General features: G+C 36.6%; 2 protein-coding genes across 4 annotated transcripts; both read left to right on the top strand.

The window, feature by feature from the left end:
* The first annotated feature begins 1749 nt into the window (after positions 1–1749).
* LOC106177822 (uncharacterized) lies at positions 1750–6681 on the top strand. The gene is made up of 9 exons (XM_087017137.1): positions 1750–2220; positions 2969–3025; positions 3538–3664; positions 4088–4177; positions 4419–4503; positions 4871–4988; positions 5583–5634; positions 6218–6332; positions 6595–6681. The coding sequence occupies exons 1-9, from the start codon at positions 2121–2123 to the stop codon at positions 6679–6681; spliced, it is 831 nt and encodes a 276-aa protein (XP_086873263.1). The 5' UTR covers positions 1750–2120.
* A 2569-nt stretch (positions 6682–9250) lies between these two features.
* Positions 9251–14347, top strand: LOC106177816 (uncharacterized). Of its 3 annotated transcripts, none has more exons than XM_087018425.1 (8): positions 9251–9943; positions 10178–10258; positions 10437–10605; positions 10826–10888; positions 11458–11609; positions 12076–12196; positions 12434–12538; positions 12851–14347. In XM_087018425.1, exons 1-8 carry the CDS (start codon positions 9275–9277, stop codon positions 13423–13425), a joined length of 1935 nt encoding a protein of 644 aa, XP_086874551.1. In that variant the 5' UTR covers positions 9251–9274; the 3' UTR covers positions 13426–14347. The 3 variants fall into 3 exon arrangements, with proteins under 3 accessions (XP_086874551.1, XP_013416167.2, XP_086874552.1); XM_013560713.2 differs by having other exon boundaries at positions 10440–10605; XM_087018426.1 differs by lacking the exon at positions 12434–12538.
* The last annotated feature ends 796 nt before the right edge of the window (positions 14348–15143 follow it).

A 15143-nucleotide genomic window follows, 5' to 3' on the forward strand; every position in this document is an offset into this window, starting at 1 on the left:
AAAAAAAGTCATGAATAGATATACTTTTTATTACAAAATCTATTAAGGTTATTTCATGCATTTTGTTGGTATAGCAATCAATAAAACAAATATCAAACAAACAGTGTGTCTTTATTCGTATTCTCAGAATATTAAAGCATTTTGAACACTTCACAGAAATGTTTAAAAAAATGATGCAAAGATATGCTTAATACTACCAAATCTATTAAAGGTCATTTCGGACGATGCCATTTTGTCTACTTCGACTCACACGGCCAAACTGTCAGGTGGCCTGTCCGACCTTCAGCCCACCAAATACCTCGACGCCCTTGTCGACCCTTTTTTCGCTACAGAAAACCTGGTAGCCTATGTGCTGCTTTGTACAGAATGTCACTGAAATTTTTCGGGCGATAATCGCTGGCGGCCGCCAGCCTTTCGCACAATTGTAAAAAGGTGATATCTCCATGCCCAAAATCAATGGCATACCAATCCAAAACGACGGCACCCGTTCTCTTAATGACTTTAATTGTCGTGTAATTTGAAAGTTATCCTAGAGATGAATTTGACGGCAAAGCGGCCACATTTCCACGTGGCGATAATACGCATGCGCAGAAGGTCATTTCCTGGCAAATTCAATAACGACGTTTGCGCCAACCGACTTCGTTGGGGGCTGGGGGGGGGGGGGATTTTTTTTTTTTTTTTTTCGGAGAACGGGCGAAAATCGGTGCGCGCGCAGGATGTCATCCATAAAATTAAAAAAGTGTGGCCTAAATACAGAAAAAATGAAGGGGTGGAATAAAATGATTTACATGTTATGCTCGCCAGATAGTCCCTGTGCGGTCCGTTTAAGTCGACTAGTATGACTAATATATATGTAATCGAGGGGGTAGATGCAGCGAGGATTCCAATGAACAATTCATTGTAAACAAGTATTGAATTCGGTGGAAGTGTCTCACATCGAGTCGAGAACTATAAAGGGGAAAAAAAGCACAATACGGTGACAATAGACCGTATCAAAAACAGGTAAATACAAACATACTCAGTACTATCACACAGTAGCACCGAACGCAGGGCGGTATTGTGGTTAAAATACTGTACTCAGTATACCTACCTCCTACATAGCTATATACATGTATACTCCCTCGATCCGCTGAATAACGTAGACCCACGCTTAGAATAATTATTGTTTTCTAAAAAATCTGGTTACCCGTGAAGATAAATACATATGAACACAATTAACAAATTTTGTTACAAATTGATTTTAATCAATTGATTTTAATTTAGAAAATGAGAATATTTATAAATATATACCGGTACTGGTATGTATGAAAAATTAAAGAGTGAAATCAATTAAAGGGATAATAACTCTGCGCCTTAGTTGCCCTTGTTATAAAAACACCCTTTTGATTATTTGACTTTTGAATGTCTCAGATATCTGTGGTGAGTATTTGCCATTTGCCTTGATTATAGAAGGTAGCACGGTCTATGAGCAGGGCCATTGATCAGTTAATTGTTTTTGTATTTTACTCAATCACTGGAGATCTAGACTTCGCGTAGATCATGTAGCTAGCGAGCGTCATCAAATAAACCATTAAACTGGTCTTTATGTGGTTTTCTTTGAGCGACTTTACGTAAATCTGACACGAACCATAGAATTGCGGATTGCGTTTTGCCAATCACGTTAGATGCATTCCAGCATCAAATATCTCGGCATCATCGTAGGCCTACTCAATAGCCAGTTCAAGCATTCGCGCTGCGCGCCATTTTATGAGCTGCTGCCATTTTCACTCCGCGCTAAAAAAAAACAGATTTCTCGGGTCGGGAATGCGAAACCCTGTATGGCCATGTAGGCCCCGAGATCGAGAACGAGAATTGTTCTCGTCGGGCTAGTTCTCGGGCCGGGATAGCGAACTTTCTGTGTGCATGTACGTATACGTGTTTCACAGCCAGATTGTTGTTTCATGTTTTGGGTGCACGAATTTGCTCAATATTTGGCCGCCGTAAAAAACGATTTACTTTAAAATGAAATCAGAATAAAAGAATGACTTTTAGAAAGAGGGAAATGTATTCGTGTGCCCCCGTCCCCAAAAAGCTAACTGTGCTTGGGCGTGGCTTATCTTGAGCGCCACCTATGGCTCGTTATGTCATTGCAGACGACAGAGCGAAAGCTTAGGATAAGAAACGCAAAATATCCAGAAAATATGTCCTCGGTAGATTTGGATAAAGTTATCAAGGATTTAGGTAATGTACTTTTAAATGGTATTATTTAATCACAGAATCAGTGAATGTCCAATGTGTAGTTTGAGGGCACAGTATGTGCACTTTACATTCATATGTGGCACTTTTGTAGTTTTAGTATTTACCCCACGATATAACTTTTTTTATTTTCAATATCATTTCTGAATTTATTTGTATGGTTACTTTGAGCAGTGGCTCTGTTATTCAAATAAATTAGTTTGGCGATTCATAAAAAAAAACATTTTAATCGACGTTTTTTCATGAAACTTGATACCAACCAAATTTTGTGAGAGCTGGGGCCGTCGCTGGGGTGAAAATTTTCTGTAATTTCATCGGCCAAAGTACTTGAATGTTTAATAAAAAAAAAATAAATAAATAAAAAATGAGTACATTTTCAAAGTACAGTAAAAATCATGTGAATAGCAAATTAACTTACTGTAATGTCTGTAATTGAATATTAAGAATAAGGGAGTTATTGCAAAAGTACCATATTTCTTTACAATGATAATAAGCAATGGAAGTTGATTTTATACTTTAGTAAGGTCTGCACAGACTAATTTGAAAAAAAAATATAATAACAATTAAGTATCAACCCCTTTACTAGTACCTATACCAGTAGTTAGTACACCACCGCCTATGCTAGACTGGCGGGTCCTTGGTCTAGGTATGTGCCTGTATTTAATTTTTGAAAAAAAAATATGCTGAAGTACATGTATAATGAAATTAAATGAATGACTGATTTTTTCTCCAGAATTTGAAAACAGTCAGCTTGTGAAGAAGATTGAATCAGAGAAACAACAGCTTGCAGGTACTAATCATAAGTTGGTCGATTTTTCATATTGAAAGTCAAGAACAGGCTGTTAAATGGGATTTTAAAAGTGTTCAACTCTTTCTTAAAAAATTTAATGTGTCCAAGAGAATAGGCAAATATAACATGTTTAATAAATAATTGTTATTATGATTTGGGTTATATGTTTGCCTGTTTCTTGCATTAAAATTCATGTTTTTTATTAGTATTTTTATTAAAGAAAAATAAACTGAATCATTTTGAAGCAGAAATAAATAAATGAATTTTAAAAAATGATGAAAATTGTGACCTATCCTTGTGCACTATAAACAGATTTGAGTGAAATTGGGGGGGGGGGGGGTCAATTTTTATTCTTTCATGCGTAAGGCACCATCTCTTGTTTGAAACAGTGGTGAAACACTATCATGTAGCATGATCAAAACAGGGCATTTTTTTGTACCAAAAGCCTTTTTTTTGTACCAAAAGATAACAGATCATATTTATCTCAATATTTCTCTATTTTCAATGATCAGCAATTACCACTGAGATACAGGAGGCTCAGCAAGGCACAGTAAGACTGCATGAAGCCACTTTTCAGTTAGATGAAGACATCAGGACCGCCCATCAACAATTCACACAAAACAGGGCTAGTTGTGGAAGGTACTGTGGTACTTGAAGATACAAGTGTTTTTCATACTTAAGGGATGATTATTATGAACTTTGTCTTATTTCACTCTGGGTCTCATTTTATTTATTTATTTATTTATTTATTTATTTATTTATTTATTTATTTATTTATTATTATTTTTTTTTTTTTTGGAAAGCACATGCAAATGGCCAGAGTTGTAAGCATATGTATATACATGTACCTTGCAATATTAAGAAGTTTAAATCTTTTGAGTGAAGTTGTGAGGAATGCAGTCTGAGTAACCACTATAACCAAAAACAAAAATACTATTCAATATTAGATCTATGATAATACCAATCAAAAGAAAGATTTAATATTTGTAATTAATTTTTAGTTTAGAATTTGGCTCAAATCTTATGCAGCTTTTTTTAGCATTTAAGTTGTTCTATTTATAGTTTGAAACAGACCACAGATTTATTAGCACAACATGCAGAAGCCCTACAGAAAAAAATTGAAAACATTTGCCTACAACATGAGAAAGAAAGGTAGGTGAGGAAGAGATATTGCTGGCATATAATCATAGAATTCATATTTAGATCCATACCTGTCTCCTGCAGTTTTACTTTGGCCTTTTGGGTGTTACCAAATAAATATTTTCGTTGGATATACATGGTTCTTGTAAAACTCTGCGCTTGTTTTATACTTGTACATGTTTATTTCATAATTTTATAAACAATAATTTTAGTTAACTGAATAAAGTGTAATAAGTAGGTTTAATAATTTCAGAGCTGAGTATGATGGGGTTGTGGCACATTATGCAGCTATGTGGCAGGACTATGAGGCCACATACAAACAGTTCCCACTGGCAAAGGTATGGCAAAATACATGTAGCAATTATTATTTTTTTTATCCTTGGCCAATACTTTTGTGGCATGACTAGACTCTTATCCAGTGATTTGGGGAACATTGCCAAATCTGGCATAGCTTAAGATATAATGTTAGAATATCTTTTAATAATGCGTACAATGTGCTTGTAAAGACTGCAGCAGTATACATAAATTGGTAAAGGTAAATACTGTATATACCAGGTGCATTGAGATAAACATACATTCAGACTACAATGTAATACTGTTTAAAATGTGTCTGTTCAGTCAAATCTAGACTGCAACAATCTAATAAGATTGAATCTAAAGGCTAAGAGGTCTAATCCTTTTCTTTCCCACCTTCCTTACTGTCAGGCTCTGGAGGCTGAGCAAGAAGCTGTTAGGCAGACAAAGAAGGAAGAAAAGAAACTGAGACAGCGGGCAGAAGAACTCAGGAAGGTGATAAGAAGGGCTAATGGAGAGGAAGAGACTGGTGAGAAAATTTGAAATAAAATTGTTATCAGTCCCACAATGTACTTGTGTTCAGTTATACGTCATGCATACCCAACAGCATATAATTTAGCTCCCATAAGAATGTAGAAAGATACTGGATCAGGTCCATGCATTTTTAGAGATTTAGCTGGAGTGACTGCCCTCTCTTCTAAACAAAACCTGTGTGCTTATTACAGGTGTGTGCCTTGAATTGGCTGTACTATATCAGCCTTGGCTGAGTAACATATGAAAGTCTTCCATATATCTTTGGATATCGGGATATTAGGATGCTGTACTTTTGCCCCCCCCCCTCCCTTTCCTCACCCTTCTTGCCCAAATTCCCCTAAAAGAGCTGCCCTGTGACCTTCAGTGTTGCAGTTTCAGGATATTTTTAGCAGGTCCACTGCCATCACTGCTGGGTTCATGATCATATTATAACCTCAGCCATGGGTGGGCATTTAAGTTTTGTGTAGATGTTAATGTGAAAATATATTTTAAATGTACGCCTTTTTGTAACCAAATTAAATAAGGTCATTGTCAAATTTAAGTTAAATGTTTCATAGTCAGTCATTAATAATATTTTTAATCTTTAAAGGGGAAGATACTGTGCAGGCATTCAACTCCTTGTCAGAGTTTGTGGTAGAATTGTATCCTTTAGAAATATATAGATCTTATTTATATACCAGTATTCCTTTTTTTAGAATCAAAATACAGTAAAAGATTTTTCAGTTATTTATTTTTATTCAACTTAAATGCAGCTTAAACATTGTATCAGGTTGTTCTTGCTATACACCAATCACAATGTGCCCCAAGTTTCTCAACAGTCACAATAACTGACATTAAATCATGCAGCTCATACAGTTCATTATTTTTTCATAATCAAGTTTAAATTTGTTTTTGATCAAACTACTTTAACCCAGTCTTTCACATATTTCACTAATAAAATTTGATATTATTTCAGGATAAAATTTAAATACTTCAGATTTTAAATTGTGGTAATTAAGTGTGTTGACATTAATTTTTGAACTTGTTATTGATACTTTGCTAGTCTGTGCATTTTTAAGCCTTAGCCCAAGTGGGTTGCTCACCTAAAGAGCACTGGGCTAGTAAAGAAAAATAAATTTTGTATAGCAAGGATTCTAACAGTCCCTGATTACCTGAAGGGCTTATAGCTTTAAAGCTTCATGGCACATGCAGACTGTTGTTTTCCTCCTTAACTTTACCTTTAAGAGCACAATACAAGGTTAAGACATGGCAAACAAGTGAAAATAATGAGAAAATGAGGGAGCAGTTGGCAGAACTTCAAAGTACCTTGAAGCAGAAAAGGGCAGAGAGGCTCAGACAGGTACATGTACTAAGTATAATTTCATTTTTAAAATCAAATTTTGACATTAAGATGAACTTAATTCAGCAGCCACTAGATTAAAATGTTAATAGCATACATCCCCCATTCAATAATCTCCTCTTTCTGTCTCACTCTCTCTCTTTCTCTCTCTCTGTTTGTGTGTATGAGAGAGAGAGAGAGAGAGAGAGAGAGAGAGGTTGTTTCTTTGTTTTTGTGTCAGTGAGGTCCATTTTAACCTTTAATTTTCTTTTTGTCATTGTAGGAAGAGTCTCAAGAATCACAGGGATTTGAACAAACCCATTCCATGTCCGCTGAAGATACAGCAGAAGATGGTGGATTAGAAATGTAATTAAATGAATTTTATGAAACAAATAGGCCCCATTCAGGCATTTATCTTCATCGTGTCAGGTTACAAGTAAATTCCATCTTCCTTTGAAGCTATGTGCATTCGGGTAAACATTCGCCCATTGTCTCAGATAAGCTGTTTGAATAGCTCCACGGGAGCCTGAACGACTTATTATCAAGGTAGCACCATTGCTGTGCCTCATTGAAATTCTTTTGTTCTATTGCATGGATAACGCAATTTCTCGCGGTCCCTCGTGGTTGCTATGATACAGCATTGCCTCCATCTTGCAGTTGCTAGCACATAGACTTGCGCCAACACGTGGAAATTTGTTTCGGGTTTTCAGTATCTTTCCCTGTTACCTCATTAAAACGGGCTCTGGCCTTTGTCTATACTTGTTATCGTTCCCAAGATTGTATTGATATATGTCGAGCTGATATATAACTTGTTTAAAAGCATGATGACTAATAAAGCCAGGTAGGTGCCATCCAAATACATCTAGTAACAAGATAATGCAATGTAGCAAGCCAATTACAGTGGTGAGACTTTAATCACAAATGTGATCGCGATCCACTTTTATGACCATTACCCAAGTAAATATAATCATGAAGTTTGCATGTGTACATGTCCACATTTATACTTTAATTAAAAGACCAATGAGGGTGTTTGTCCATCGTCTCTATGCTGTTTAGGGACTCCAATTTAAAAATGAAAAACTATTAATTATCATTCTCAAACTGGAGCAGACCATCGCCGGTAATGTGTAAATATATATATATATACTTCAGAGCAGTGTTAATGTCAACTTTGATAAAAGAATATTAAAAGGCCCACAGGTGCGTTTTTGTGTGTAACAAATGTGTTTGTGGTGCCATATTGCAATGAAAGCCCATATTGAAAGTTTAAAAAATAATAATTATCATTCTCAGGCTGGAGCAGACCATAGCCGGTAATGTGTAAATATATTTATACTTCAAAGCAGTGTTAATGTCAACTTTGATAAAAGAATATTAAAAGGCAGACCATCGCCGGTAATGTGTAAATATATATATATATATATATATATATATATATATATATCAGGGGCGGATTCAGAGTTATTTCCTGACAGTCTTCCAAATTATCTTTGTTGATCCGTTCTTCCTTTTTGACCGTCTTCCGACAGAAAAAATTAGATACCCGCCAATGTAAACTTGAAAATCTGACCGTCTTCTGGAAGACCCAGAAGACGCCCTAAATCCGCCCCTGTATATATATATATATATATATATATATATATATATATATATATATATATATACTTCAGAGCAGTGTTAATGTCAACTTTGATAAAAGAATATTAAAAGGCCCACAGGTGCGTTTTTGTGCGTAACGAATGTGTGTGTGGTGCCATATTGCAATGAGAGCCCATATTGAAAGTTAAAGAAATAATAATTTTCATTCTCAGACTGGAGCAGACCATAGCCGGTAATGTGTAAAATTATATATACTTCAGAGCAGTGTTAATGTCAACTTTGATATAAGAATATTAAAAGGCCCCCAGGTGCGTTTTTGTGCGTCAAGAATGCGTGTGTGTTGCCCTATTGCAACGAGAGCCCATATTGAAAGTTAAAAATATTAATTATCATTACATAATTCGGGCTCACATGAGCAAGTAACATAAACCTATTCATATAGTACACAACAGTGTAAATGCCACCTTTATCTAAACGGTACGTAAAAAATACCAGACCTAAAACGATGTCAGCGAGTTGAATAAATCGGAGAGGAATTGCGTCATTTTGATTCAAGACACGATTGAAGGTTTCATTATTGCCGCGTCTCAGGCTAATTTCTCACATAGAGAGAAAAGTTTGACACTAGAAATATTTTCCAATCGGATCATAGCTGAAAACAAGTATACTACACTACAATTGTACAATTTTGAATGCTCATTTTACGGCAACTAACAAGATTGCCTTTACCACATAGGGCATTTTGAATTCCTCCATGAACAAACATATCAAATTCTCACATAGTTTCCAAATTGACAGAACAAATTGTACTTATACTTAATCTCTATAAGTTTATTGTCCCAACCACCCGAAGGATTGACTCACGTTATCGTGAACTACCTGCCCAAATGACACAAAAAGTCATCGACAACTGCGATATGCTCGCTACCCGTACGGGAGGTCACGTGATCCGAACACATGGTTTTGCGAAGAGCTCACGTTAAGCCGATTATCCTTTGATCTAGCTCAGCGTTTCATGTCCTTCTCTTATTATGTCCATGGCTATAGTGAAGAGCTTAGTATCAATTTATCTCTGAAGCTCAGGGTGCTATTAGCGGATTAGACAGCAAGCTTTGTAGTGGGTCACCATATTTGTCCCTCGTACTAGTTAGTCCCCTATTCTGAATGGGTCCATACATAACCTGAAGCATTTTATGGCTGTTAACCCAGCTCTTTAGGGAAATAGCCCCAGTGCATGTAGTAATTTTATGGGTCTGATATTTTACTTGTAGTTCACATGTTTATAACTATGATTGATGAAATTCTTTACTTGATGACATGAATCATCAGTACATTTTTTCAGGATCGAAGAAAGATGTGATGAGATGCAACAGCAACATCAAAATGTGTTGGTGCACCAGCAGCAGAAACCGCAGTCCATGTTGCCTCAACCACAGTCAACAATGCCTCAATCACAGTCAACATTGCCTCAACAAACAAAACCAGCTGTGTCTCACCCCTCACAGTTCACCATTCCTCAACAGTCACAGTCTCAGTTTGTGTCACAACTAACACAATCACACATGCCACAGTTGTCTCAGCAACCCCATTTACAGGTCTTCACCAGACAGTCTCTTCAAACACATCCAAACTCTGACCCTCAGAATATACAATCAAACCAGGCCCCCTTTCCCACAATGTATGATGCTCAATCCTACAACCCACTGCAGTTAAGACCACCGGAGTCACAAAGTAGCCAAGCTATGTTTCAACAATCACAAACCTGTGGTACTCCATCACTTTATACACCACAGTCTTCCAGAGCTGATAAGCAGAGCTTGACTGGCCTTCAGTCTGTGTCACAACAACAGCAGCCTAGCACTGTGCAACCCTTGCATTTACCACAGTATTCCAGATCTCAGCAGCTGCAGACCAATCAGTCCCAGCTGAGGGCTGCAGCTATTAATGTGATGCCTGGGCTTAGAACTCCTCAGAGAAAATCACCACCAAAGCTAGTCATGCCCACAAGACCAAGCAGTATCTTAGATAGAGGGGTAATCTGTTATTTCCAGCAGTGATCACTGCAGTTGATTTTTTTTGTCTTTCTTGTGTCATAAATTGTAACATGTGTACATGTAACATATTTTCTTATTATAAGGCATTAAGCGAATGATACCAGATACGTTTTTTCAGAAAGAATAACTTGAAATTAAAAAAAAAAAAAAAAAAAAAAAACGGTGTTCAACTGAATTCATGGAGTATTGTACATTTCTATGTTCATTTTGCAGCAACAACAGGGACCAAATAACACTTTACTAAGGCAAGTCCAGAACCAACAACTGCAGAAGAAAGTTGAAACAGCCAGACAGGTAAATTCAAACTGTGTGATACTTGTACAACATTTCTTTCATTTTATTTGACTTAGTGTTTTAAATACATATATTATATTGACCATAATGGATTGTGATTTTTGGGTTGTGGACAAAGGTCTGGCAGTAAACAAGAAATTAAAGAAGGGAATTTGAATGAGCCATGTCATTTTTTTAGCAGCCATCACTCAGTAGTCAGCATCAGTCCAACTGGATGGAGCACCAACAGCCACCAGCTCTGGGGAGGGAGGGAATTGGCAGTCCTCTAGTACATGACCCAGGCTCATACAACAACACCTTCATGCTGCAGACACCTGCTAGGCCAGAACAGCAGCTGATACAGCCTGGTTTGTTCAGTTATGGTGTTTTCAATATCTGGATTTAATAGTAATGATCTCCATTAAAGCCAGGGAAGACAAGATATAAAAACATTTAAATAGGAGGTCTTTTTACATAAAATGTATAAAACGTACTAAGATGGGTTAAGTATTTATGGAAAGTTCATTTTTTAATCGTTGAACCCTGTGATTCCAGTTGTGACACTAATAATAACATGTTTGTTTACAGAGTCAAGTACTGAAAGTTCACCACATCCCATCACGCAGAGTGAGGCAGGACCTCTAACACCAGGTTTGGTGACATATTTGTCTAGTAATTTTGAACCCTTATTTTTTTAAAATACTACTGTACATGTAATCTTCTTAAGGACAGAACATAGAAAACAGTATAAGTTGACTAGATGTGTGACAGTCCAAAAAAAAAAAAAATGATTAAAATTTAATTTTTGATATAAGATATTACTATGTAGATAATTTCTGCAAAAAAAAAATTTTTAATTGTAAAAGTGATATCCCCCTTTTCAAATCTTGCACTGTCAACTTCAAGTTGTATATTGTATGTTAATTTGTATACTGGTAATGAAAATACCAATTACACAATGGTAATCTACAAGTTGTACAGTATTATACTGTACAAGATCATAATAATCCGTGTACCAGTAAAAAAAAAATTAACTGAAAATTGAACTTAGCTGACAAAAAGTAAAGAACTTATAGTGTTTGATAGCTTCATGAAATATAATAAAAGAAAAATTTTAAATGTATTCATCAGTGTTCAAATCACCCATGTTGAAGGGCTCATTACAGTCTATTTCATTTATTTATTAATATTTTCTGTTGATTTACCTACCCCTGTTCCAGGCACCCCTCACAGTGATACCAGTATGCCAGATATCCCATTGGATCCAGACAGCCCCTTCAACCTGGAAGGCCATCTGAAGAAGATCCATCTGATAAGTAACAAGTCCCCCACTGGTCCTACCTTCAACCAGAGACCTATGTTTAAACCTTGTGTAAGTAATTCATGCCTTTGATGTTTGCATCAGGTTGAATGGAAAGACAAATTGTGGCGGCATTTAATTAAAGCACCTTATCCAAAATGGATAGGAGGCAGATCAAGTATGAATGTCTGGAGGCAAAGTTTGATGTAAATATGTAGGTTGTACTGTTGTAAACTCCAAAGGAGCATTCTTTTAATAGTGTTACACTGTTTGTAGTTTTTTAACCATACTACTGTAATTCCCAACAGAACTCATTACAGTAAAGTTTGAACCTGCATGAATTTTAAAAGTGCATATTATTATTATTATTATATGTTTAAGATATTATACAACATATATTTCATGTTATTACCAAAATGTACCTGTTTTTAGCTACCTTCATTTCCAGTCCTCTGACATATATTTACCATTAAATTACTTTAATTTGCTCAGAATTATTTGCATATTTTTTCTGTTTGTTAATTTTTCTGGACCACAGACACAGAGGGAAGGAGCAGTAGAAATGATGTCATTTGTACATGTCAGTACCACCAGCCCTACTTTCCCAGCTGAAACTGCTGGTACCATGAGTACTGGTCAGAACAGAGGTCCATCTCCAGGTAAAAAGAACATTCAAAAAATCAAAAAGGAAAAAATGAAGAAATATGTTTGTATAGTGGAGGTTTTCTGTACGAGGTCAATAGGATCCATAGCAAAATGAATACATATATGCATGCATGTTAAAACTTGTGCTTTAGCATTAATCTGACCCTGGCATTGACTTTTTTTCCTTCTTTCCAGTTGTTTATATTTGATTTTATAATCCCCGTTATTATAAACTCAAGTAATAATTACAGATGCAAGAGGCCATCTACCAAATCAGACAAATAACAGGCAGCAAAATTTGAATCCCAAACCAAGAGAAGAACCCATGTTTAAAATGCCATCAACACCAATATCAGGTATTCCATGCAGAAATTTTCATTTTCTTTATGAAATTATTGTATTTATTTGTTTTTGAATATTTTTAACCTACTGGTATCCTTTTCATGTTTTTTTGTTGGTTCATTTTGGATCTCAAAGGAATGGTGGATAAATGCTAGTAAATTTTTGAAAATGAGGAAATTTTGTTATTTGCATTTTTTTTTAGCCAACTGGAAATTTACATAATCTTTTATTCATTTTATGAATTTGGAGCCCAGCTTCACATTATTCACTGTAACCATTGTTTGATGATTACCTGGGAACCTATTTTCCAATTTTACACCTTACAGAAGCCAAGAAGTCCCCCACATATCTCAGGCCCTCCACGTCTAAAGTCCCAAAACACATGGGGCAGGGAGATGGGCAGCCAGCATTCCAGCAAACGTATGGAGGTCCCCAGGCTTCATTGGTCAACAGATGTGGGTCTGGGGAAGATAGGGGTAAACAGACTGGCTCAGAACCAAATCCCAGCAGTCAGCCAAACTTTCTGACCAGTGATGGAGATTCATCTGATGCATTTGATGTTTTCTGCAGTGGTGCTGGTGGTGCTGGTGCTGGAAATCCCAGCGCCTCTCCAAAGTTTTGTTTTGGCGACACAGAAAGCAACGGTGACTCTGCCTTGGCCCTGTTTGGTTGCAGTGAGGCAGACTTGCAAGGTGGAGATAAGTCTGGAGCAGCTTCCCCGTTTGGTTTCTTTAAGGACAACAACAGTGACCCTAACTCACCATTTAATTTCGGTGGCATGGGTGATGGCAGTCTCCCCTTGTTAATGTTTGGGGAGAAAGACGATGGGGAAACTGAAGACTTTGGCTTGGGGTCCAACACACAGGATGATAATAGTTATCTTAGTATCTTTGGGAATTAAAATTGTTTTAGGAGAGTGGTAGATCCAGGACGGTGGGATGGGGGCAGAGAGGCACGTGCAGCCCCAGGTTGGAGCCCCCCCCTCCCCCCCTCTATTACTATTACTATTTTTACGTTTGCTTTTACTATTGCCCAGTGAAGCAAGGTATAATTTGTATGTTTGTGTACCCCTCCACCTCTTCCTATCTCCATTGGTATTTAAGATGTACTACTACATGTATTGACTATTGTATTTTGTTCACATTAATGAAATGTTTATTAATAGAGAGTATTCCACGAAGGGGGTGTTTTTCTGGTTAGTTGTATCATTTTATTGGTGACGGGTTAAGAATACAAATATGTATTCAGCTGGAAATATATACGATGTTTTCATTGGTGTCACTGTGATTTGTGTTGAAAAAAATTTACAGGCATTTACAGTTACATTGTTATACATTTGGGACAACTCTTCAATTTTTGACGGGAAAAGTGTCTTAAAACGGATTTTCCTAGGGTATACCACGATTTTCCATCCTTTTCAGTGGTTAATGAATTCGTTCCCACGTTCAAAGTAAGGCGATCGGTTTTTCTACTGAGTAAAGTGTGTTTTTTGTACGGAGGGTAGCCATCTGTGAAGGTCCTCGTGGTCCGATGGCAAGCACAAATTTCAGAATAATTGCTGTTTTGATGGTGAAATGGCATTCATCATATTTTTGTGTTGTTTACAATGTATTTAGTGTGGAATTTTGAATCTCGTATGAATAGTTATCCCTATAAGCTAGGGGTATTTTACACATTGCTGTCACTAAATTTGATGTCTAAATATTAATTATTTACTTCTTTGTCCTGCAAACTTGTTTTCTTCATATTTGTCGTTTGCTGTAACTGTTTTATTATCAATCTATTGCTGTTGTGTTTTGGAGAATAAAGTTAGATCACCTTCATCAGAAGTCGTTGCATCTACCTGTATTTTACACTTTCATTATCTCATATCTCGTTTTCTCTTCTGCATAATTTTCCAAACCTAGCGACCTGGCACCCGACCCAGTTCATTCCTGAATAACAATGTTACAAAACAATGACATATCGATGTTAAAATAATGAGGTGAACGCAGCAACAGGCACGATTTGGATGTTATCACGTTGATCGTTCGCGGGTTTTAAATACGAAAACAAACAAACGGGCAACTTAAGAGGTACAGTACAGTAGGGTTTGGGCTTATAGCCTGCTATCATTTATAAGCAAAATCAGAATACATTAAAATTTACGATTGACATATAAGTGTTTATTTTAATAAAAAAAACTTAAAGTGAACTCACCTGGTTTGGGGTAGGGGGTAAACCAGACAAAATGCTTGAATTTGCAGGCACTCAGGGTGCGCTCACAATGAAACTATCGTACTAGGCTGTTCGAACCAACTCCGCGGGGACTGTCACTGATTGCAGTAAGATTTATACGCCTCCTGGCATTGAGTAGAATATAGAAAAGCTGGTGATCATGTGAGTGAGCTGCATACAAGAGGAGGTGTGTCCATCTGATTGCATTCAGCGAGACTCCCCGAGGTACCTAGCATGATAGTTTCATTGCGGACGCACCTCAACTTTCCCCTCGAAATAAATAAAATACTGTTCATTTGTATTATACCCGTCATATACAGTGTACACAGGTATATATTTTGCATTGTACATGTATTCAGTATCGTTACTATTGTTATTTCTTGCACGTATGTTCGAAGTTAT

Source organism: Lingula anatina, chromosome 7 (assembly GCF_051362555.1).
Source record: "Lingula anatina isolate TDL-2025a chromosome 7, LinAna3.0, whole genome shotgun sequence".
Taxonomy (NCBI): domain Eukaryota; kingdom Metazoa; phylum Brachiopoda; class Lingulata; order Lingulida; family Lingulidae; genus Lingula; species Lingula anatina.

Coding starts and splice junctions, on each gene's coding strand:
- LOC106177816 (XM_087018425.1), top strand. CDS start 9,275: ATGCAACAGCAACATCAAAATGTGTTGGTGCACCAGCAGCAGAAACCG. Junction 10,259..10,436: donor AAGTTGAAACAGCCAGACAG/GTAAATTCAAAC, acceptor TCATTTTTTTAG/CAGCCATCACTCAGTAGTCA. Junction 10,889..11,457: donor GGCAGGACCTCTAACACCAG/GTTTGGTGACAT, acceptor CCCCTGTTCCAG/GCACCCCTCACAGTGATACC.
- LOC106177822 (XM_087017137.1), top strand. CDS start 2,121: ATGTCATTGCAGACGACAGAGCGAAAGCTTAGGATAAGAAACGCAAAA. Junction 2,221..2,968: donor TAAAGTTATCAAGGATTTAG/GTAATGTACTTT, acceptor TTTTTTCTCCAG/AATTTGAAAACAGTCAGCTT. Junction 4,504..4,870: donor AACAGTTCCCACTGGCAAAG/GTATGGCAAAAT, acceptor CCTTACTGTCAG/GCTCTGGAGGCTGAGCAAGA.